The sequence below is a fragment of the Syzygium oleosum genome, unplaced genomic scaffold (genome assembly GCF_021117445.2).
Source record: "Syzygium oleosum isolate NSW1041296 unplaced genomic scaffold, Sole_v2.1 Sole_v2.03, whole genome shotgun sequence".
Taxonomy (NCBI): Eukaryota; Viridiplantae; Streptophyta; class Magnoliopsida; order Myrtales; family Myrtaceae; genus Syzygium; species Syzygium oleosum.
Genome location: NW_026607487.1, coordinates 20,760,665 through 20,783,509, shown reverse-complemented (window position 1 = coordinate 20,783,509; position 22,845 = coordinate 20,760,665). Strand labels below are relative to the sequence as shown.

General features: G+C 40.2%; 2 protein-coding genes across 4 annotated transcripts; both read left to right on the top strand.

Moving 5' to 3' along the window:
* Positions 1-56: 56 nt before the first annotated feature.
* LOC115683926 (uncharacterized) lies at positions 57-2,334 on the top strand. Its single transcript, XM_030608588.2, has 3 exons — positions 57-1,445; positions 1,561-1,664; positions 1,864-2,334. Exons 1-3 carry the CDS (start codon positions 810-812, stop codon positions 2,144-2,146), a joined length of 1,023 nt encoding a protein of 340 aa, XP_030464448.2. The 5' UTR covers positions 57-809; the 3' UTR covers positions 2,147-2,334.
* Positions 2,335-7,351: 5,017 nt separating this feature from the next.
* Positions 7,352-21,581, top strand: LOC115683795 (nardilysin-like). Of its 3 annotated transcripts, none has more exons than XM_056309728.1 (19): positions 7,352-7,795; positions 7,945-8,020; positions 8,245-8,291; positions 8,884-8,996; positions 9,242-9,315; positions 9,452-9,547; positions 9,627-9,746; positions 12,832-13,065; positions 13,672-13,820; positions 13,970-14,126; positions 14,627-14,779; positions 14,928-15,307; positions 15,865-16,014; positions 16,969-17,151; positions 18,047-18,250; positions 18,449-18,555; positions 19,123-19,276; positions 19,965-20,086; positions 20,864-21,581. In XM_056309728.1, the coding sequence occupies exons 1-19, from the start codon at positions 7,469-7,471 to the stop codon at positions 20,994-20,996; spliced, it is 2,979 nt and encodes a 992-aa protein (XP_056165703.1). In that variant the 5' UTR covers positions 7,352-7,468; the 3' UTR covers positions 20,997-21,581. The 3 variants fall into 3 exon arrangements, with proteins under 3 accessions (XP_056165703.1, XP_030464261.1, XP_030464262.1); XM_030608401.2 differs by having other exon boundaries at positions 7,355-7,795; positions 20,753-21,581; XM_030608402.2 differs by lacking the exon at positions 7,352-7,795 and having other exon boundaries at positions 8,892-8,996; positions 20,753-21,581.
* Positions 21,582-22,845: the final 1,264 nt, after the last annotated feature.

The following is a 22,845-nucleotide window of genomic DNA, read 5'->3' as shown; positions in this document are numbered from 1 at the left end:
AAAACTCCAAAGTCTACCAAACCTCGTAGAAGAAAGTAACTGCGGGGAGAGTCTCCTCGGGAGTGCTCTCGACCTCAAGTATCCCACAGTCCAATGGGCTTGTGTGAATGACTTAATGCAAGTTGCTGCCCTCGCCAAGCATAATAAAGGCACAAATGACCCGGCCAGATTTTACTAAATCTCTTATTGATGGTCAGTCGGTCTATGTTCGAAGTGATCTTTTCTTTTTTTCTACTTAATAATTTGCTAGCGTTCGGGGCTTGAAATTTACTTAACGCGCAACACCAAAGTACCTTGAATCTTGTAAAAACCAACAGAATTGAGAAGAAGATACATATATGAAACATAATGAAAAGTGAGCTCGGGGTTGGTCTTCCTAGGCGGTTTGGAAGCGAGGTTGGTACACTAAAATAGAAGTAAAATCTCGTGATAGACAGAAGCATTTTGACCAGGTAATACTAAAGAAAGAAGAGAGAGCTTATAGTTGAAATCCGGCAGGCCGGTAACTTTGTCTCTCCCACAACACGAACCTTAAGAAGACGCGTTTCTAGGTCTCCTTAGTTGCCCCGCTGTCCGAGAGAGAGTCTCTAAATTATCTGACATTCTCCTCTCTTTTATTTTTTTTTCTTTTCGACCGGCCCGATCACTTTGGCATTTTAGTACCGTTCCCCCTGTCCTCAGCAATCTGCCAAACCGAAAATAACAATTCACCCGCTCTTTGGTCTTTCCACCCCTCCTAAGAAAATCCATACATCTCCTCTCTTCCTCTTTGTCTTCCTGTCAATCTGTCTAGTACAGCAGCACCGAGAATGGGGGAGAAGGCAACCATGGCGAAGGCGAGGATGGAGCTCGAAGAATTGTACCTGGGCATCCCCGATGAGTCGGTCAACTTGACATTCCAGGACCTTGCTGACGTGAAGAAGCATGCCCATCGTCATCCTCTTCATGCTCTCTCCTCCTCCTCCTCCTCCTCCTCCGCCACCGCAACTGCCGCTGCCTTGGACCCCATCTCTGAAAACAAACCTACAAAATCAGATGCGGCAGCAGCAGCAGCATCTCCTGTCTTCAGGAAACTGCCCAGTCTCGATTTCAGTAGAGGCTTGCAAGCATCAAACCATCACCATCCCCTTAATCAGTCTAACCAACTCTCCAGGGACACCCGGGATTCTCCATTAGGCCATCGATCCTATGTCGGCGAGGACCATAATGACGAGTACCGATATGGACATAGCCGTGCAAGCTCCGGCAGAAACACTCACTTGGACATGAGGCGTACAGGTATGGCGGAGAACATCAGCATGGCTCATGATGACATGACTAGCATGAGCATGAGCATGAGCGTCAGCATGGCCGCTCATGGCCAAAGACGGCGACCCGGCGTCCCCCACTCCAATATCTGCACCATCTGCTCGACTTACATCTACATCTTCCGACATCGCTGCCTCGTACGTATTCATTAGACTTGTAATATACTTATTGGCAGCTGCGTTACAGCGATGTGATGGATATAGTAACACAGAAACAAGTAACCATTAACGACGATGAGGTTACTGTGTGCAGGTGTGCGGAAGGGTATACTGCAGGCAGTGCGTGAGCATAGGCATGGGAGAGATGACCGAAGGTAGAAAATGCATCGAGTGTCTTGGCCGGAGATTTAGCCAAAGGTACGCCATCATCATCGACCCCCATCCCACCGGCTTCCTTGATCGATATACTAAAGAAAATACTTGGATTATCCTCATCCATCTGTTGATCTGGCTCTCTGTCACCACTCATCCAACAGCATCCACATGCATCCAACAGCATCTAGCTCAATACGTATTAATGTGTATGGTAACATGTGTTGTGTTCGGATACATACAGGTACATCCAGAGAGCAGGCCAAATTGGGTGCTGCTCTAGGTATCCAAGCATAGTGAAGCAAGCAGAGCTGAAATGGGCCGAGAAAGGACCGAGGAGGAACGCCGAGAGAGCGTATGGCCACGGCGGTGGCCGCAGCCATATGGTCTCGGGGTCCAGAAGCCCAGTCACCCCGAGGACCCCGACCAGGGCCCATCCCAGCAGCACCGGCATCAACACAAGCAATCCTCCTTCCTTTGTCTACTCCCCTTACTCTCCTCACAGCCACCACCACCTTCCTTTCTAAATTTCACGAAGACTTGTCGATTTGCTCTTTGATCCTTTTGCATATCTTTCTGGTCATTTATAGTATCATTTATATTATTTTGGGGTCAATCCTACTAATGGGGAAGAGGATCGTCTCCTACCTCAGTTGGGTTTATCTATTGCTTGCTCGCTTTATGACATCTCTATAAAATTGAAGAGCTTATTCCATGCGTCTCATTCTTTGTACATCTAAGGGAAGCTACTTTGCTCGTTCGAAACTGAGTTGAAACGGTTGAATGGTATTATACTAAATTACTACAGCTCGATTAACTTAGATATGGACTAGTTAGAAGAACCAAACTTGACAATTACTTTTAGACCGAGTGATTCATGTGAAGTCCAAATTCGACAATCGAATTGTTCTAATCGGGGTGTGACAGATAGTGATTCGCGTTACCATTTGCGATAATTCTCAAAATTCTTTTTGGTAAATGATTGAGGAGAATTAACACCCTTCCAAATTTGAGCCTTGGCAATTCGAGGCTCCACTACTAAATTAAATGTTTAGGATCCCCATCCAACTTTCGAAACAATCGCAGGGACTAAGACAGATATCAAATTTCATGTGTTTTTTTTCCTATTTGTAATTTGAAAACCAAAGGCTTCACAATTTCAAGCCAGTCTTTGATATCCAGATCGGACCGGCCTAGTCTGTTTAATTTTCTGTTGCAAATACAAGGGCACCATTTGCAAAGGTGTGCTCCGACAATAATATTTAGTAGTAACCTGATTCAACAAAATGTATTTCGAAGTTCCAATGTATCTCGCCACTGCTTCATACTTGGTCCATTCAAATTAAACACCATGTACCCCATTTTTGTGAATTTTTCTTTTTTGCTTTGAAAGACGATAAAATAGTTTATCGCACTTGAAATAACATGATTGATGTAGTAAATAAGATAAAAGTGATATTATGTGCGAGTGTCGGGTCCAAGGTTTCATCTCCTTCGATTCAACATAACTTTGACATGTGACTTGATGTGGAATTAAGTGGTATATCACGAGTGCCATGAATTAAACTTTGGCAAAACCTTTCTTTCCCAAAGTGCTTGGCAATTTAATCTTTTATTTTTGTCGAAGCATAGATTCACTCCTTTCTATTTCTTATTTGTGCAAGATTGTAATATTTAGATTTGTTACTTAGGCTTGTTTAGTTGGCCTCCACTCATTCCAAGTAATCACATTTTGAATTTTTCGTCAGATTAGAAATAATATTTATGTTTAGAAAACTTAAACAATATTTAGAGTGAATTTAAATGCTAATACTTTTCTTGTACTTGACAAAGAAAAATGGAATTACTTGAATAGTAGGAATAAATCATAAAAACTTTCAATTCACAATATAGATCATTTGATCATGTTAATAATGTCTATTCACGAAACAAATGGGTTATGTTCAACTTAGTATGTATACAAAACCTTCATGAATTTTCATTTTAATTAAAGTCGTTAGCTTGCAAACTATTTTTCAGTTTGCACGTGCCTAACATGTGATTTTTCAATTGCAATAGTGTAACTCCTCTCGATTTTTTTTAGTCAAATCACTCTTTTTCTATGAATAGTCTTAAATAAATTAAACTCTATACAAGAATTAGAGAAAAATAATAAAAAAAAGTATTGATCAATAACGAAATGTGAGGACATGATAATATTAATGACAAAAACAATAAATTGGTTGACTTCATAACAAAAGTTTTTCGATTTTATCTCGAACATTTAATATTATATTTGGAATGTATAAATACTTTATTATCCTTATATCCTTCACTAGTTAGCAGCTTAAAAGGACCATGGCCATTGATATGATTACAGTTTTGCACGCTTGTAAATTTCTGCACAATACAACACGACGCACGCAAACGAAATGTTGACACCTATTTTTTTATTGCCCAATTAAATTACGTAAAATTTAGGGGTTAATGTCATTGATTCCTAAACAAAAAAAAAATATAATTTCAATTGCATTGCATATAGACATTAAGTGCATTTTGCAAGATTATAATATATTTTTCTTCTTTTATTAAAACAATTTAAATTTTTTAAAAAAATTAATTTTTAAAAAAATAATAATAATAATTAAAAAAACAAAAACAAAAACAAAACAAAAAAATCTTGATCGGGCCGGTCCTGACCCGGCCCTTCCTTCTCTTTTCTTCCCCCACGCGGGTCCAGCCCACTCCTTCTTCCTCCTCCTTCCTCGCACGAACCGACCCCTTCCTCTCTCTTCCCCTTGCGCGGCTGACGGCCACAGCCACTTCCTTTGCCCACACAAAGCCCGACCATCTCCTTCACCGCTCAGCCCCGCCCCTCTTCCTCTCTCCTCTTCCCCTCCCCTTTGCCTTGGATACCGAGAAGTAGAGGAACAGGCCACTCCCCTGCACCGGCCTAGAACAACCATACAAGTCAAGTGCCTAGAGTAGGCCGATGTAGGCCATCACAGGGTGAGTTAATGGAGCAGAGACAAGTTGTCTCTGACCATAAAAGACTAGAGAAGAAGAGAGGACAAGGGGCCAGAATAAGGAAAAAAACAGGGGAAGGGGAGTTCATTGAGAAACCGTGAGCGAGAGACCCAGAGAGATTCAGAGCGACAACCAGAGAGGGAAAGGGTCTTCGCCGGCGACCACCGTGCCTCGACCTCAACCACCAATCCTCGCCGCCGAGCCGGGGACAGACCCAACTAGAGAAAGAGAGAAAACAGAGCAGAGAGGGAAAGGGAGAAAGAGAGAGATTGAGCGGGAAAGATCGGGTCTTTCGTTGGCAGGTAAAAGGACTAAGCCCCAGGAGCCTCCCCATCGAGCCAGAGTTGGCGACAATCCTTCGAACTGACACTTCCGACCGGTGAGTTCATTCAGTTCTATTTTGCCCTGTATTTTGTGCGTCAGTTGGTCGAGACTCGCGCCGGTCATTTCGAGCAAATCCTGGCCCATACCAATCCTTCCCCCGATCTATACTCGCCGTCCGAAGCGAGTCGTGGCCGTTGGAGCAGGCCGAAGCCCCGAAACAGGTCAGAGTTTCCTGTTTTCGACCGTGAAGACCAATTGTTTGATGAAATGCCTCAATGAGGCAGTGTTGGTTTTGGTCACTTGCTAGCGCGCAGGTGGTCGAACGGTGAATTAGGTGGCCTGAGAAGGCCTTGTGGTGGTCTATATAGGCAGGAACCAGGCCGGAGTTGGCCTGGGTCGGCCGGTGAGATGCCGGATCTCGCCTGGCCAACGTCCCGTGTGCTTGTGCACGCGGGGGCCAACCCAAGCCCGGCCTGCATACTGGTCAAACTAGTCTGCAGGCCATTTAGGGCGGGTTCGAATGAGTCGAGCCCGCCCTATTTTGTCCTTTTCCACCCGGGGGGGTGGTGGGGGGAATATTATATTAATATTTATTATTTTTATTCTTAATTAATTTTTTTAAAACAAAATTATTTTTATTTTCTTTTAAAATTAGGAAATAGTTTAGAAATTAGTATTTTTGAATATTTTTCTAAATTATGTAAATTATTTTATTAATAATCATGTTTAAATCGGATAATCCTATAGGACTATACAGAAGTATTTTGCAGGCTATTTGTACTACTGTTATATTATGCCTGTTATATTATGCGTGTTGTTTTTTATTAGAATATAATTGCATCAATTGTCATGTTTTGTATGTTGTCACTTTAGTTGGGATTAGAGCCCTAGACTGTATATCTATCTTGATTGCTAATTATTAATAATTGTGTACTCGTTTGATCACCTTACATGTTAAGAGATAGGTCATAAAATCAATCCAAATTGTCTGACAAATATTTTCTCAAATGAACAGGATGAAAGGAACCGAAAGGGCACTAGTCACTCAACTAGTGTAACCAAGTCCCTGAATTTATTTAATCTCTAGTTTATAGGAATAGGGTGATTCTCCCGTCACCTTACTTGGGCTTTTAATCGACCTATCCCAGACTAATTAGTGACAACTTCTGGATAAAAATCACTTAAAAACTTAAACTCTAAGTCGCGATATTATATGGATTTAGGAAAGCCCGAGTTAAGTCCTAGACCTAGACTTAGCGCGGACCAGGCGAGACACCCCGTTTTTTGAAAATAAAACAGGAGGTCAGTCGCAACATGAAAAAAACTATTAAACAAGACTAAATAAAAAGAGATTTGCTTAGAAAAATAAAAGAAATGAAATCGAATCGTCTTTCAATTAGGGAGAAACAATTTACAATTAGATGAGCAGAACCACTTCAGCAATTATGGCCAGAAACGCCAACATAAGTGGTGCCCGTGGTTTCTTAATTAAAAAGTACGAAGCAAGATAAATTATTTTAAAATTGAAAAAGTTAATTAAAATCAAATAAAAAAGAGAAAGACATCATTTACTTGTTTTCGTGCCAGTATTTTACAAGAGATAATGACGTAAACAATTCATGAATTTTGGTCCAATATGTAATAGGATTCCTAAACTTTTAATTTTTTCAATGTGGTCTCTGAACTTTAATCCAATGTGCAATGTAGTCCCTGAACTTTTAATTTATTCAATATTATCTTTAAACTTTTAGTACATGTTCAGTTTAGTTCCTGAACTATGTGAAAATGTTCGATGTAGTCCTTCCATTAATTCAAGTTCAAGGTCTACGTTGAATAATTTCATATAATTCAGAAACTGTGTTGAATATGTACAAAAAATTCTAAGAACCACATTAAACATATTAAAAGTCTAGGGACTATATTGAACATGTTAAAATTTCAGGGACTATATTGAACATTGAATCAAAGTTCAGGAACTTTTTATGTCATTGTCCCATTTTATAAAGACCATTGCATCATTTTTTTTTGCATTCATTTTTTAAGTTTTAACACATCCGAGGGTAAAGGAGTGATCCCACTAAAAAACATAAAAATGAAGAGACTTGCAATTTAACCTTACATAGACTAGGCAAGGCAAGGCAAGGCAAGGCAAGGCAAGGCAAGTACCAAACGGAGAAATAGATGGAGGTTGGACGGCGATAACAAAATGAAAAGTTAAGGGCAGTTTTGTACGATTGTTAAAAGTTTGGGGGCAAATGCGCATCATCTCGAAAATTCGGGGCATCTCGTGTAATTTCCGGGAATTAAGTTTATCAGGAGAATCGATGGTTTCGTCGCTTCGGGGGTGGGGGGGTGGGGGGGGGGGGAGGGGACGGGGCAAATGGGAATCGGATCAAAGTATAAAAGGAGAAGCGAGTTTCTCTTTTGCCTTTCTTCTCCCCTTCCTCTCTCCCCACGCAAAGCAGGAGAGAAGAGAAGAGAAGAGAAGAGAGGAGACCAGGCCTTGACGCTGCTGAACAATGGGGTCCCCTCCTGCGTTCTCGTCGGACGACCTCGTCGTCAAGTCGCCTAACGACCGCCGTCTCTACAGGTTCATCCGCCTCCACAACGGGCTCTGCGCCTTGCTCGTTCACGATCCCGAGATTTACCCCGACGGCACTGCCCCCGCTCGCTCCGGATCCCCCCGCGGCAGCGACGGCGATGAGGATTTCGACGAGGACGAAGAGGAAGAGGAAGAGGACGACGACGACGACGACGAAGAAGGAGGAGAAGAAGGAGAAGAGGACGAAGGAGACGAGGAGGACGAGGAGGAGGAAGAGGCACCCCGGCACGGCCAAACGAAGAAGGTCGCCCTTCTTCTCCTTCTCCTTCTTCCTTTTTGCCCTCCTCTCTGTGTTAGTTTGCCTTCGTTTTTTAACTAGTCGGAACAAAGCTAGTGCGGTGTGGAGGAGAGACCGTGCTTGTAATCAGCTCATCGCCTGCTGTTTTGATTCAGGCAGCGGCGGCAATGTGCGTGGGCATTGGCAGCTTCTCCGATCCTTACGAGGCGCAGGGTCTCGCTCATTTTCTAGGTTCACTTCTTTCTACCCACTTTTCGCATCTCTCCTTCGCTCTTCCCCTTATCAAAATCCTGAGGGATTTGGGTTTTGCTTTTCTGCAAGGGTGCGTTATTCAATGATTTCAATTCAATCCCTATTTGTCCCGCACTTTGGCTGTTCGAGACTTGCGGATTACATTCTCTTTTTATCAAGTGTAATTGCGGCCTTTGATTCCGAATTTACATATACCTTTGCAGAACACATGCTCTTCATGGGGAGTGCAGATTATCCGGATGAAAATGAGGTTGGTTAGTGTTGCCTCTTAGTTTAACATCTGTTGGAGTGCATAGAAGACTTGACGTGCTCATTTCCTTGCTTAGATCAAGTTTGGGTTTGTTTACCAAATGTATGGGTTGAAGTCAATCATGAAATATGCCTACGTGCTCTACTAGTACTATTTGCATGGTTTTGCTTGCATCGTGTGCTTGGAATCTATACTATGGCGAGCAAGCGGGAAAGCATGAGCAACTATTGATTGAAGTTATGTTTTTCTTTTCTTTTTTGGGTGAGTAGATTGGCAAGTTATTGAATCATGGAGACTCTCATATTATATTTACTATTTCTGATCTATAGAGTGCGGGGCTATTACATCTCGAGCCTCGCAGGTGTATCCTCTTGCAAATCACTGATGAAAACTACATAGGATCTTACTTAGATATTTGGGGTTGAGATGAAGCTCGATCCCCTCGCTTCATGATGGCAGATATTTTTAATTTGCTTACTTGGGCACATGCTTCTGCTTGATTCAAGAACTCTTTTAATTTGTATGTCTAAGAGATCAATGATGAGTCAGGGAAGGGTTGTTTCGCCTATGTGTTGACTTTCTTCTTTGCTAGTACGATAGTTATTTGTCCAAGCATGGAGGTTCCTCAAATGCATACACGGAAGTAGAGCACACCTGCTACCATTTTGAAGTCAAACGGGAGTTTCTGAAGGGCGCATTGAAAAGGTGAAGATCTAAATGTGCACTTTTATAAAGAGTCTCTTCCGCTGACAATGACGAAAAGGAAATGAGTATTTTCTGCCTATATGTTCATTTGCTTCTTATGTGTTCCGTAATTTGGAATGTGATTATAACTATGGCATTTAAGAAATGATGTTCATGCAGCATCAAATTTTTTTCTACAAAGCAACTCGTAATCGGTCGTATGAAATACATAAATATATTCTTGTCTGCTCCTGTTGCTTTATCAGATTCTCTCAGTTCTTTATTTCACCTCTAGTGAAAATGGATGCTATGGAGCGGGAGGTGCTTGCTGTAGATTCAGGTATTGTTATTTTTGTGGAGTTTATTCTCCAGAAGAGTTGCTGCTTAGATTTTCTCATTGAGTTAAGCTATGCGTATATTATATGGACGTGCTGCTAATAAATTCTGGAATTTTTCATGTGAGTCACTGCAAGCAGAGTTTAACCAGGTTATGCAAAGTGATGCTTGTCGTCTTCAACAACTCCAGTGTCATACTTCTACACCGGGTCACCCATTGAACAAATTCTTTTGGGGTGCGCTTCAATATCTGATATGTTCTCTCTTCATTCTTTGCGTGGAATGTGTTCTCATGTATATGTTGTCTGATGGAAGGGAATAAGAAAAGTTTGGTTGATGCAATGGAAAAGGGGATCAATTTGCGGGAATGTATTCTGAAGTTGTTCAGCGATTATTACCATGGGGCTCTGATGAAGCTAGTTGTTATTGGAGGGGGTAAGTGCACTTTGAATGTCACTTTTGGTGCTGCCACCTCTTTTACTTTCTTTTTTCCCCCTAATATACGGTGCATGGTATCTCACCTCTATGTACACTTGAATGGCATGAAATCAGGTTAAAACTAGGAATACATTTATATATCATGTTTAATTTGAATTGCATTTAACCATTGAGCAATGAAGGGAAATTTTGTTGGTTTTATGAAACTTAGGAAGGTTGTTTACTGTCATTTGGCATTCTGGGAGGGAAGTACAAATGTCAAAGTGATAAGTCATATGTTAAAGTTTTGCAATTGCAATTTTTTAAATCAATGGTCTCAGATTGACACATGGAGTTACAATGTCATCTTTTCTGCGAGGCTTTGTTCAAGTTTTGCAGCACGTAAGTCCAGTTTTTGCCCCCATTAAAGTGACTTTACGACATTGTTTTGAGAATTGGAAGGATGAGAGAACCAATTAGGTGTTCGGCTGGCGGCTATGTAGCACTAACACGTTCCAGAGGCCACCGTGTCGGTGTCCGACACCAACACGGTGGCCGACACGCTCGAACATGCTCGGACATGCGGTCAACAGGTGTCGGAAATCCGACACGCGGTCAACGCACCGAACACACCGGCAACACGCGAGTCCAGAATCCGACACGCAATTCCGACACGCACGGTAAAAAAAAAAAAGAAAAAAAAAGCAATAGGGAGAAAGAAGAAAGAAAAGCTTCCTCAGGTTAGATCCCTCGCTCACCAAAGCCATGAACAAGGACACATACGCCGCATTGTCCTTGATGCTCCCCTATGGTGAACGTGTCGGATGCCTTCTACTTGCCAATCCCGATCCCTTTCGACAGCGAGTACCTGTTGATCCTGAAGCGGTGAGAGCCATTGATGGTGTCGGTAATTGACGTCGACGAGGAGGAGGGAGAAGACAAAGAAGCCTCGACGAATTCTCTCGGAGAAATGGGGAACGGGGAGGTGGGGGATCTGGGAATCGGTCGGGATCAGGGGAGAGAATTTGTCGGGGGAGGGAGGATCTGGAAATCTAGGGTTTGGGATTGAGGAGGGAATTTGCGATTTTGGGGGAGGGGATGGGTAGGGTTTCGTCTAACTGAGAGAGAGAGAGAGAGAGAGAGAGAGAGAGAGAGAGAGAGAGAGAGAGAGAGAGAGGGGGGGGGGTGGGAAGGAAAGGTAATGAAACGACTGCGTTAGATTGACAAGGTTAAGGCTTATATTTGTAATGTTTTGTGGGAAAAAAACGAAAATGGTCAAGAGAAAAATATATATGGCCAAAGGAACTTTACTATATCACATGGCATAATAAAATATGTCATGAATAATTTATCAAATTAATTTGATTATTTTATTTATTTGTAGATTTGAATCAAATTAATTTGATTGAAATAATCGTAAAAATGATAATTTGTCATGTATATAAAAATATACATTTAATATACGTGTCGGAATTCTCTACTTTTTGAGAAATGACGTGTCGGCGTGTCGTGTCGTGTCGTGTCGTGTCGTGTTGTGCGTTGGTGTTGGTGTCAGTGCTACATAGGCTGGCGGTTCAACTAGTTGGAACGCTGGTCGATAGATGTTGATGTCGTATTCTTGCAGATTTTGTGCAAGTACACGTTTATGTTAAAATGTGGGATAGGGTTTGAGAAGGCCCAAAAGGATGTCAGAAGATGCTTTCAAGAAAAATCGGAGCATTTGATGACCTAGTATAGAGAACAACATAAGATTTATGTAACCAACCCTATTTAGAGGTAAAAGGCGGTTGTTATTATTGTTTTGAATCTTCATTGAAGTTGATGTCACCTTGATAGTCTATTGCGTATGGCACTTGGACACTCATGCTCGCATCACTTGATTGAAATACTCAACAATGTCACACCATGTCACTTTTGTTTCAAATAGGTGATGCTGGCAATCTGCCAGCTCAGCCTCATGACCATGCTTAGTCCTAGATCGGCCACATAGCCTAAAATGAAGTCCCATAACCAAGCTCAAAATTAGTGCAATTCCAACATGCAGAGATCCCACCCAAAGAAAGGTCACCTCAAGACCAGCTTGAGTCCAGGATTAGTGGATTTTATGACCGGGATTATCTGGTTTCCCCAAAGGTTTTGATCATGTGATTGAGACTCTTCTATGCCCTTTCATCGAGCAGATGTCTCCACAATTTTCCATCTTGGTCTTAATCGATTTAAAACATGATCATGGTCCTGGAGCCATTCGAGAACTGAGAGAGGAGACTGTCCAGCGAGATACAATTCCATGTCAAACTGGATAGTCAAAACCTTAGCTGATTTGGATGAGCAATCGTAGAAGAACAGGGGTTTCATCTAGTTTTTGACCATCTGTGGCTAAATAAAGCAAGCAGGATGTAAGGCCACTACTCGGTCTAACTGGTTGATTACTTTTAATTTCCAAGATTCTTGCTAGTTTCTAAGTTTGAATCTTATTGCCAATACGTTCCAAACACTTGTTGCCGGATAACGCCTACCAGACAAGGCAAGATGGACTGGCTTAATGTGTGCCCCTCCCAGGAAAGAATGATGAGCTAGGCCAAAGGCATGAGATAGATGAGCAAAGGTCAGAACTTCTGGTAATCGTTCTGGTTCATTTGAAGCAATGGTTAAACTGGGCTAATTCGGGTTTTGACGAAATTCAGGATGTAATGGATTAGTGAGTTCCCAATGTTGACTGGCGTGGTTCAATCAGTCCAATCAGCCATCCAATTTTCGTGACAATAAGAATTTGTTGATAAAACGAGAAACCTTGATGTTGGGGAATTTGATAAGACTTCTTATGGACTTCTTGTAGATTAATGGGATTTGACTCAACTGCATTGTGCACAATATCAAGCTAAAGAAGTCGAGTACCTCTTATGTGGAAGTAGATACATTTTCCCTATGTAAGAAGTAGCTAATAGGATTTTATCAGTGTTTTCTACTGCTGTAAGTTTCAGATTAACTTCTGTGGTATGAATATTGTGGTTAGATGTAGAATAAGATGGTATAATTTGGTGAGTTTCATAGTGTAATTTGTTGGCTTTTGTTGTGCAAACGTGAATCCTCTCATGTGCTGCAGAGCCTCTGGATGTACTCGAGAGTTGGGTGGTGGAATTATTTGGTAAAATCAAGAAAGGTCCTCCAGTTCAGTTTGAGTATGGAAAGGAAAGAGCTATCTGGAAAGCTGGTAAAATTTATTGGTTGGAAGCTGTCAAAGATGTTCATGTCCTCGACTTAACATGGACGTTGCCATGTCTGCGTCAACACTATTCAAAGAAATCGGAAGATTATCTAGCACATCTTCTCGGTCATGGTACTTTATTTTATTTGTATTATGCTATTCTTTGTACTCTTGCTATTCTCGTCGTAATGTTTTTTTTTTCGCCCTACTGTTTCTGGCTTATTCCTATCTTCCCATAAATCTTGATGGAGGAGACTGCATCTTGGTTTTGCCTTCATCTAGAGCTTCTATGGCTAGTAATTTTTGTGAGTGAATAAATAAGTATATGAATATGTGTGATTGTTTTGTATGTATGTATCTCTATCTATGTTTATACAGACAGACACCCGGAGGGCAATTTTGTGGTAGGAAGGTTTGGCTTCACTCATCTTATATGCACAGTGCCCGCATTCTGATGCTTGAGTCTGATATACTTGTAAAAGAATTTGAATTACAGAATCCACAGGAGAAGGTTATGATAACTTGGACAAAAGATAGTTCTGTCGTGCATATGCTTGTAATTCCGCTGAATGCATATAAATTATATAAATGTACATACAGAAGAATATCTCCATGAGCTGTTTTTTTTTTTTTTTTTTGGTAAGGATATCTCCATGAGCTGTTCATCCTCATATATTCCTAGATTATCTGTTTTTTGCACAATTTACTTTTAGATGATAAAATATAGTAAATTTTCAGAGGGAAGAGGAAGTCTGCATTCATTTTTTAAAGCTAGGGGTTGGGCTACTTCTCTATCTGCTGGCGTAGGGGATGAAGGACTACATCGATCTTCAATAGCGTATGTGTTTGGGATGTCTATTCGCCTAACAGACTCAGGCTTGGAAAAGGTAGCATGGATTTTTTTTTTTTTTCCATTTAGAAGTCTTGTAAGCTGATATCTCACATAGTGGCTCATTTATTTAAACAAACTCCTCTCCATTTAAATCTGTGTTTATTTGTCTCATGTATTTATCTTTTTTGTGTGCTTATTCCACAGATCTTTGAGATGATCGGCTATGTTTATCAGTATCTCAAATTATTGCGTCAAGTTTCTCCCTCAGAATGGATATTTAAGGAATTGCAGGATATTGGTAACATGGAATTTAGATTTGCCGAGGAGCAACCTCAGGATGATTATGCTGCTGAACTTGCTGGTATGTACTGTTAGATTTTTGAAGCTGACTACTATGATTGCAGGCTATGTTAAGAGTCATTGGCTCATTTCCAAATTTGGAACCCCAAAGGACAAATTTCTTCCCGTCAAACACTTAAATCCAGTATTTAGCGGGCGTGTCAATCATATTTTAGCTATTGCTGTTGGATGGGTTCACACTATTTTAGACTGAAAGGCTATTTATTGCCTCGATTGATCATCTATTTATTGGAAGAATTGACATCACAATTCAGCAAAAATAAAGCAAATCCTTTTCTCACTTGTCCTATGGTGATGGCACAAGTTGCTATGTCTTTTCTCTTCTTCTTCTGGCATATTTCTTTCCCAAATTGATGAATATTGAGCTAACTCTAGGATCAGATACTTTTGCAAGACTGAATAGAGCTTGTTTTGTTGTTTGGGCTTCTTCCTTCATTCTTCAACTATGGTTGCCATTACCCATTTAATGGACTTAAGCTATGTTGATTAATCTTATTGCAGAAAACTTGCTTGTTTATCCAGCTGAGGATGTTATTTATGGAGACTATGCTTACAAGGAATGGGATGAGGGGATGATTAGGGACCTTTTGGGTTTCTTCTCACCTGACAATATGAGGATTGATGTTTTGTCAAAATCCATCAACAAGTCAAAAGGTAGCGTCACATTTGACTTTGCGGGCTTGCGGTTATTGCTGGCTTCAGTTCTTGTTGGAAGAAACCTTACAACGTTTACATTTGGCATTGTGAAATGAGATGAAATTACTTCTCAATTTCCTCTCTTGTTCCCTTCGTCCTATTTCAGATTTCCAGCTTGAGCCTTGGTTCGAGTCCTGCTATATTGCGGAAGATGTTTCTCCAACTCTACTAGGCCTTTGGGCAGATCCTCCAGAAATAGACTCCTCGTTGCATCCACCTTCGAGGAATGAATTCATTCCACGTGACTTTTCCATCCGTGTGGATGAAGTGCATAATCACGTTTCTTATGTGTCATCTCCAAGATGTATACTGGATGAGCCATTGATAAAGTTATGGTACAAGCTAGATGATACTTTTAAATTTCCTCGTGCAAATGCATACTTTCGTGTAAACTTGAAGGGGGGATATGATGATGCAAGGAGCTGCCTTATGACCGAATTGTTTATTCTCCTTCTCAAGGATGAGCTCAATGAGATCATCTATCAGGTAACTATTACTCTGTCTATTTAAATTTTAAATTATATTGGCCTTATCAACTTTCAAGTTTGTTGCTGCAGAGTGGTAGAGGAAATGGTTATAAAGTATGGGTTATTGAATCATTGGTGTAGTAACTTTAATTGGAATGGTTTAAGTGATTGGTTTGTGGTCGTACTTAATCGACATACATAAACTTTTTAAGTTGGTTGCTGCAGAGTGGTCAGAATAAATGGTTATAAAGTATGGGTTATTGAATCATTGGTGTAGTAATTTTAATCGGAATGGTTTAAGTGATTGGGTTTGTGGTCATACTTAATGGACCTGCATAACCAGTTTTTTGGAGATGGACTTTAAGCTTACTCCTTGTGTAGCATGCCATTTTCTACGCATGTGGTCTTTATGATATGGAGACCATGACTTGTTTGAATGAAAATCTTATTATTGTTGGTTAGTTGATGAAGTTCACTGATAGTGACTTTTGAGTATTGAAAATAACCTTGCCAAAAGTGAATGTTGATATGTATGTTCCAGCTTGGATGTTTGACACGACAGGCTCTTTACTGCAGGCAAGTATTGCCAAGTTGGAAACGTCATTGTCATTCTTTAGTGACAAGTTGGAGCTAAAGCTCTATGGGTTCAATGAGAAGCTTCCGATTCTTTTGTCCAAGATTTTGGCCATTGCCAAATCCTTTTTGCCGACTGATGATCGTTTCAAGGTATAAGGCATTTTCCATGAAGGTCAATTCAGTTTATTAAGACCTGCTTCATTAGCATTATAAGGAAGACGCCCTCTAAATAGAAAAGCCAATATTTTTAAACTTGGAACAGTCAAAGAACTGAGGGGCTCCCAATTTGCGGTTCAATCATTTCTATTGGTTGGACCGCCTGGTCAGCATCGGGTGACATCATTTATATGAATTAGTAGATAATGTGAAAGCTCATTTGTTGACACGAGGTGTTGCCCAGCTAAGATGTATAAGGCGCATTCCAATTTTCTCCGATACATAAGTTCGAGTGTTGCTATATTGCCATGTGGAGCTATATCTCATGTGTAAGAAGCTTATTTTATATGAATTTTGGTAAAAGTTCAGCTGGGGCATTCTTGAGCCGTCAAATGAGGAGATAGTGTTATTTTTTAGACACTGCCTGTCCTCATAATATGGATAATCAGTGCTTTGGAAATTGAATATTTCTTCATTAAGCATATTTAACAATTTCCCCGGGGGTATCTATAAAAAAAACCAAGTGCCCAAGATACTTGCTAACAAGACCCCTTTTATATTGATTTACTAATTGGTAGAAAATGACTAAAGTTGGAGCATGGCTGAGTGTCATTGGATGTTTCTATGACTCAGAGAGGGCAGGGTTTGATACCCAGTACCTCCACCGGTATTATATTTTTATAGTCGAGATTTGGTTAAACTGGGTTGATTGGTTTGCCAAGTCAACCGGTTGAACCGGTTCAACTCAGGGATGACAGTCATATCATCCAACTACAAAGCAGTATATCATGAAAAGAAAAACTACAACACAATTTAAATAAATGATTGATGATTGCTTTTTCTTAAAATCTGAAGTAGCAATTATGCCTAAGTTTTGAGAGAAAGGGAAACAAAAATATACATCTTATTGTGCAGTTTTATCCTTACCTTGGCCATCTTATTTAACAGGTTATAAAAGAAGAGTTGGAGAGAACTCTGAGAAACACCAACATAAAACCTTTAAATCATTCGACATATTTGAGACTACAATTATTGTGCAAGACTTTCTATGACGTTGATGAGAAGCTGTGCTGTTTGGGCGATGTGACTATTGATGATCTGAAGGCATTCATCCCTATACTTCGTTCCCAGGTAAAGTAGATTATGATCAGCTTGGCTTCTTGTACTCTACCCTTAGTTTCAACAAGCGCTTTACCCATAATGTGCTTTTAGGTTCCTTCTGATGTTGATTCCATGAAAAGCGTTCATGTGGGGAGACTAATATAGGGCAGAGATCCATTCTTTTACATGTCCCAATAAACAAGATAATGGCTCCCTCTTTTGCCTAGATGTGCCTGGAACATGGTTTGAGAGCAGTCTGTTGGGGATTCAGTATAGATGTATATAATCGTACTACACCAGTGCACAGATGATATCTGCAAAGTGTGAGCGAAGTTTATCACTCCCTCAAACTTTAATTAAGTGAGGAGGGTAGAGCCCTGATCTTGGACAGAGGTTGGAGTATACAGTTTATACTTTATGGGCTCCTAAGGGGGTGTTTAGGTGTGGTTCCAAAAAAGCAAAAGTAGGTGAAATAAATATTATTCTGGTAGAAGTTTTCAATAGATATGAAGATCCAAGAAAATTCATGCTTCAGTCTTTCTTAATACTAGTTTGTTTGTTTGTTATAGCTTCTCATCTTAAGTACCATGACTATCCCAGACAAGCTCTTGTGAAAAAAAAAAAAGTGTCTTCTGTTGAACGTAGTCTACAACAAAGGAGTAAAAGCAATGCTGTTTTCAGTTATCCAATGAAGATAAAGAAGGGAATGTTCTCCAGGAATTGAATGTCATGCTTAATTCCTAGTTTAAAAATCTGTTTACTTTTGGAGCCGAAGAAAATTTTGATTGGATACTTGGGGTCTCAATGACCAGGGCAATCTAGTAACAAAGAAATATTTCTGGTTTCGTTACTGATCAATATTTGCAGATTGCGTGGGAGGTTTTATAAACGATCTTTATTGTCAACTTAGTTTTCATTTTGACAGCTTTATATTGAAGGCCTTTGTCATGGAAATTTGCTTGAAGACGAAGCTATTGTTTTATCAGAGGCATTTAGAGTCAACTTACATGTCCAAGCACTTCCAGTTGAGATGAGGCATGGGGAACATATTGTATCTCTTCCTTCTGGTGCAAACCTTGTAAGAGATATCAGGGTGAAGAATACATCGGAGACAAACTCTGTTGTTGAGGTAAGTAGAATAAGCAATTGTGTGTTTTCTTACTTCCTTCTGTCCCCTTTCTTTTATGTGCTAAATTTACTGAAGATCACCAAGGCGGTGCTCCTATTAAAATCTAGAAGTTAAAATTAAGTTGTATGCTATCTGATTTTCTTCTACTTGTATCTTCTCAGTGCTGTCCATTTTTATCTTAAATTCAATTCTATGCAGCTTTACTTCCAAATCGAACCAGAAGTGGGAAAAGAATCAATCAAATTGAAGGCTCTGATGGATCTTTTTGATGAGATAGTGGAAGAACCTCTGTTCAATCAGCTAAGGTTGTCATTGTTGCTGAAAGCTCCTCATACATTCAGATATTATGTGCCACTTGAGCTTCTTAGCTCATGACCGAGCAATTCGTTTCCATGATAGTAGTAAGAGGTGGAAGGCGAACCTGTCTTATTAATCACGTTGGGCCTCACTGCATAGAGTTGGTTCTGCTAAGTTGTGTGATTCTTTACTAGTTGACAAATAGAACAGTGATGGTGTCATTTTCGTCCGTTTACGTGCATAGGAGTGCAATTTTCAAGCTAGGGCTTGATGTAATGTATTTCTCTTTCTGGTTGCTGTTTTTGCTACATTTTTTGTTCTTTTTACTTATAAGCTGCAACAATTTTCTAGAAAGTTTAGTTCCAATTCTCTGTGAGTTAAGAGTAATATTTTGATCTTAAAAGGTTTCTCAACAACAACACTATTGTTATCAGGAATAATGAACTCGTCCGAGGAGAATCTATAGTTTTTTTATGTGACTTAATTGATCCCTTCTTTCTGGATAGTCGTATTCTCTTTTTTCCGGCCAAATCATCTGTTAGTTTCTTAATTATTTTTTTTACTCTGCTGTGCAGGACGCAAGAGCAGCTCGGCTATGTTGTTGAAGGTAGTCCCAGGGTGACATACCGCATTTATGGGTTCTGTTTCTGTGTTCAATCTTCCAAATATGACCCTGTCTACTTGCTTGGGAGGATCGACAAGTTCATAGACAGTCTGGAAGAATTACTGGTCAGCATCTTGTGCCTCTTTAATCCACATAGATATTTTTACTGTTCAAAAGCTCTTCTCGTCCTTATTGGATGTGCTTGCTTTTATTAAGGGTAGTGTGCTTTTTTCATCGCTTAGTGAGAACTGCTGTGGTGTGTCGTGGCCCTTCTGGTTGGTGGTAGATTTATAACTTGATGGAAATTAAATCAGTAATTGTTTTAAACTTGGTGTGAGGGAGGTCTCTAGAATAGCTGGAAAAAATCACCATAAAGTGTGGATGTTGGCTATGTATTTCTGGTTAGTTTACGTATTCTTGTGGAAATGCTGCATTTCTCTTAGTTGATGATAACAACCAACCGTAACCAACTTTACTCCACTAAGCGTGGTGGGCTAAATGAATTTTTTTCTACCATTGCTCTTCATATGTATCAAGTCTTGTTTAATTTATGATGCTTTCGAGCAAGGTGGCTCTTCCAGTGTAGCTTATGGTTGCCATATACTAATTGAGTTCATGTGAATATAGAATATGGTTTACCATGAATGCATAAAAGACTTGTCGTCTACATGAATGGTTATTCAGTCTTGTAAAGCACCTTATTTCATAGTTTGTTGAGGCCTTAATTGGTCTTAGGGATTTAATATCGTCAGATTCTGCTTCTTGGAGAAGAATTCCATCTGCTCGTCATGTTTGGAGATTTATTTGTTGCAGGGTGGCCTTGATGATTGTACTTTTGATAATTACAAAAATGGGTTAATATCGAAGCTGCTGGAGAAAGATCCATCCTTGACGTATGAAACGAATCGATTCTGGAGTCAGATAATTGATAAAAGGTATTGTTTTTTATACAAACTAATTATGACTTATTAACAAATATGATAATTTCTTTAAGTTGTTTTGTTTCTATCCTGCTTGGACTTTCTCAAATATTTAAAGTCTTCATTATTAGCTGCTAAAAAATGTGAACTTTAATGTTATCTATGAATTTAATCTATTTTTGGGTGCTTGGAGAATGGACCCTCATATGTGTGAGCATGGATGAACTATTTGACTTGCGTGTGCAATGTGTTAGGTGCCCGAGGTCTAGGTACAATACTTTTGATTCTAATGCCTGAAAATTTTCGAGGTAGTGCAAAAACTTGCTGCTCCAAGCACATTATCATTCACATTTGCTTTTGCCGTGGAATGATTAGACAGCCATGCAAATGATTTTTCTGCTGTATTGAGAGGCGCTGATGGATTTTTTCTCTTTGCTTTTTATCCCTCGAAATACTATACATACTAGGTGAGGTTTTCTCTTTTGATCACCTCTTTGTTCCCCATTCTGGTACAAGTGTAACTACTCTCTTATGTAATGGTGTACCTCCAGTGAATCTTCTTGATTTTAAGGTGCACAGTCTGGAAGCTGACTTTAGATCCATAATTGTCAGAGTGCTTCATGTCCTTAAAATTTTTTATTCTTGCTGAATCTCAAGCAACACGAATGTGTTTACTCTCAGGTACATGTTTGACTTCTCAGAGAGAGAAGCCGAAGTTCTCAGAAACACTAAGAAGGATGAAGTCATTAACTGGTATAAAACATACTTGCGCCAACCATCTCCCTGTTGCAGGAGACTTGCTGTGCGGGTATGGGGTTGCAACACTGACTTGAAAGATGCTCATGCACAGAGAGATCCTATGCAAATCATTGATGACCTTGCCTCGTTCAAGTTGTCATCAAAATACTACCCAAGTCTTTGTTGAGCAGATGCTACCTGGAGAAATAGTATTTGTTTAAACTATAGATGATCTCAAGGAAAGCTAGCCGGTGGGGTCAAGTTTGACTAATTTCTTCTTGAGATGAATTTATGAGACAATGGGAACTGATGATACATCGTGATGACATGTCTAGTTTCCCAATGATTGTCGTACTCTTAAGTGCTGGTGCTGGGATTCAGGACCTGCCTTTGACCATCATCAATGAAGAGCTAAAAATTTTTTTCACTGAAGGCTGGGATGAGCCATCTCAGACTGAATGTGAAGGAAATAACAGATCCGAGTACCTAGTAAAGGATTGGCCAAAAAAGGAAGAGTATTTAATATAGGAAGTCATTGTTCTCTATTTTTACATATCCAGAGCCGTAGAGACCGCATTCTAGCTTATTTATCATATTCTTTGTTGCTGTGTTGATGTTGGGTTTTTGCTGGTCGGAAGTGTGGATGATTTTTAGCCAGCTTCAGTTTGTTGCTTCTTCCTATTGTAAGACATTTTGCAAAAACAGGTCTAAAAAGCTGTACGATGTTGGTCAGGACACGGTAATGAGGATCGACCATTGTTGCTTTCTTTTATTTTGCCAGTCTATAATTTTCTAGCTTTCATGTTAATGCAGGCGTTGGCCTAACATCTACGGAAAATTTGCTATCCTCACTTCTATGGCTCATCAAGATGTAGCACACAAGTCATATTTTCTCCTGGGTTGAATCTAATTTCCTCTTGACGCATCGCAATGTTGGACATTACTTTACTCAACATTTAAAGTAGGGGTTCTTGATTACTTTGATAATACCAGACAAAAGTATTTAGAATAGATGCTTTACGCAAGAACTCAATGTTGATAAATTTTGATGTGCGAAGGCCTGTACCTGATCACTTCGAGCCTCCCGTTTTATTTCCTGTAAAAGTAATCGTTGAGGAAACATTCTTGCTCGTTCTCCAATGTGTGGGAGCTACTTAAGAATGATTATCTAACGGATAAATGTTTTTTTGTCTGTGGAAATCCATATTTGAACTGGAATATAGACGTGCCTACTACATAACAACTCGAAATCATTTTCCTTGTTTTTGCAATATGTGATTAAGTACGGCAAGGGCATAGATTTTGGATATCATGGTCGAAGTCCGTCAATGATAAGTACCACAATTTTAGTTGAGATGAAGTCAATTTTCAAATGCTTTGATCTAACAAATTGCGTTTCGCACCTCTATCGTCAGCATCCTTGGATCACATGGTCAACAACCCCTTGACAAGCTCTTGCCATCCCCATCGGTATTAGTTGTGCTTTGATACCATCAATTATCGCTGCCACCAAATAAGCTAATAGTTTTATCATCATGATTGATTGTCCGTTATCACACCACGATCAATAACTTCACCTCCATTCATATTCACTTGCCGCTATCGCCATCAGTAACCGTGCCACCGTAAGTGGCCGGTCTCGACTTCACTAATCGCATCATTACAGAGGAAGTTTTTCTCAATCATCTCGTCGCTTACCGGCCGTATGTATGACTGTCATTTCTGTAATTTGTCATAAAAGGGAATACATGGGTAGATCCATTATTCTAAACGGGAAAGGGGGAGTAACAAATGTAAATGCAATATTTTGACCTCGTGGGAATCGCAAAATTGGTTAAAGAGAGAAAGGGCACGGCAGGCAGCAGGCAGAGGCAGGGCAGGCACAGCGCATGCGAAAGGGACGAGAGGTGTTTTGGGTGGGGGCCTCGCGGGGATCAATCCGAGACACGGGGAAGAGACGGGGAGGGGACTCGTCACGCTAACAACGATCGTCGATGCTTCCGTCAAATTGAATCGAGAAATCTGCTGCCACTTTA

Bases quoted from the DNA above. Each gene is read 5' to 3' on its own strand.
- LOC115683926 (XM_030608588.2), top strand. From the start codon at position 810: ATGGGGGAGAAGGCAACCATGGCGAAGGCGAGGATGGAGCTCGAAGAA. The intron at 1,446-1,560 runs GTACGTATTCAT...TACTGTGTGCAG, and splicing joins TCTTCCGACATCGCTGCCTC to GTGTGCGGAAGGGTATACTG. The intron at 1,665-1,863 runs GTACGCCATCAT...GGATACATACAG, and splicing joins GGCCGGAGATTTAGCCAAAG to GTACATCCAGAGAGCAGGCC.
- LOC115683795 (XM_030608401.2), top strand. From the start codon at position 7,469: ATGGGGTCCCCTCCTGCGTTCTCGTCGGACGACCTCGTCGTCAAGTCG. The intron at 13,821-13,969 runs GTAGCATGGATT...CTTATTCCACAG, and splicing joins CAGACTCAGGCTTGGAAAAG to ATCTTTGAGATGATCGGCTA. The intron at 16,015-16,968 runs GTATAAGGCATT...CTTATTTAACAG, and splicing joins CGACTGATGATCGTTTCAAG to GTTATAAAAGAAGAGTTGGA.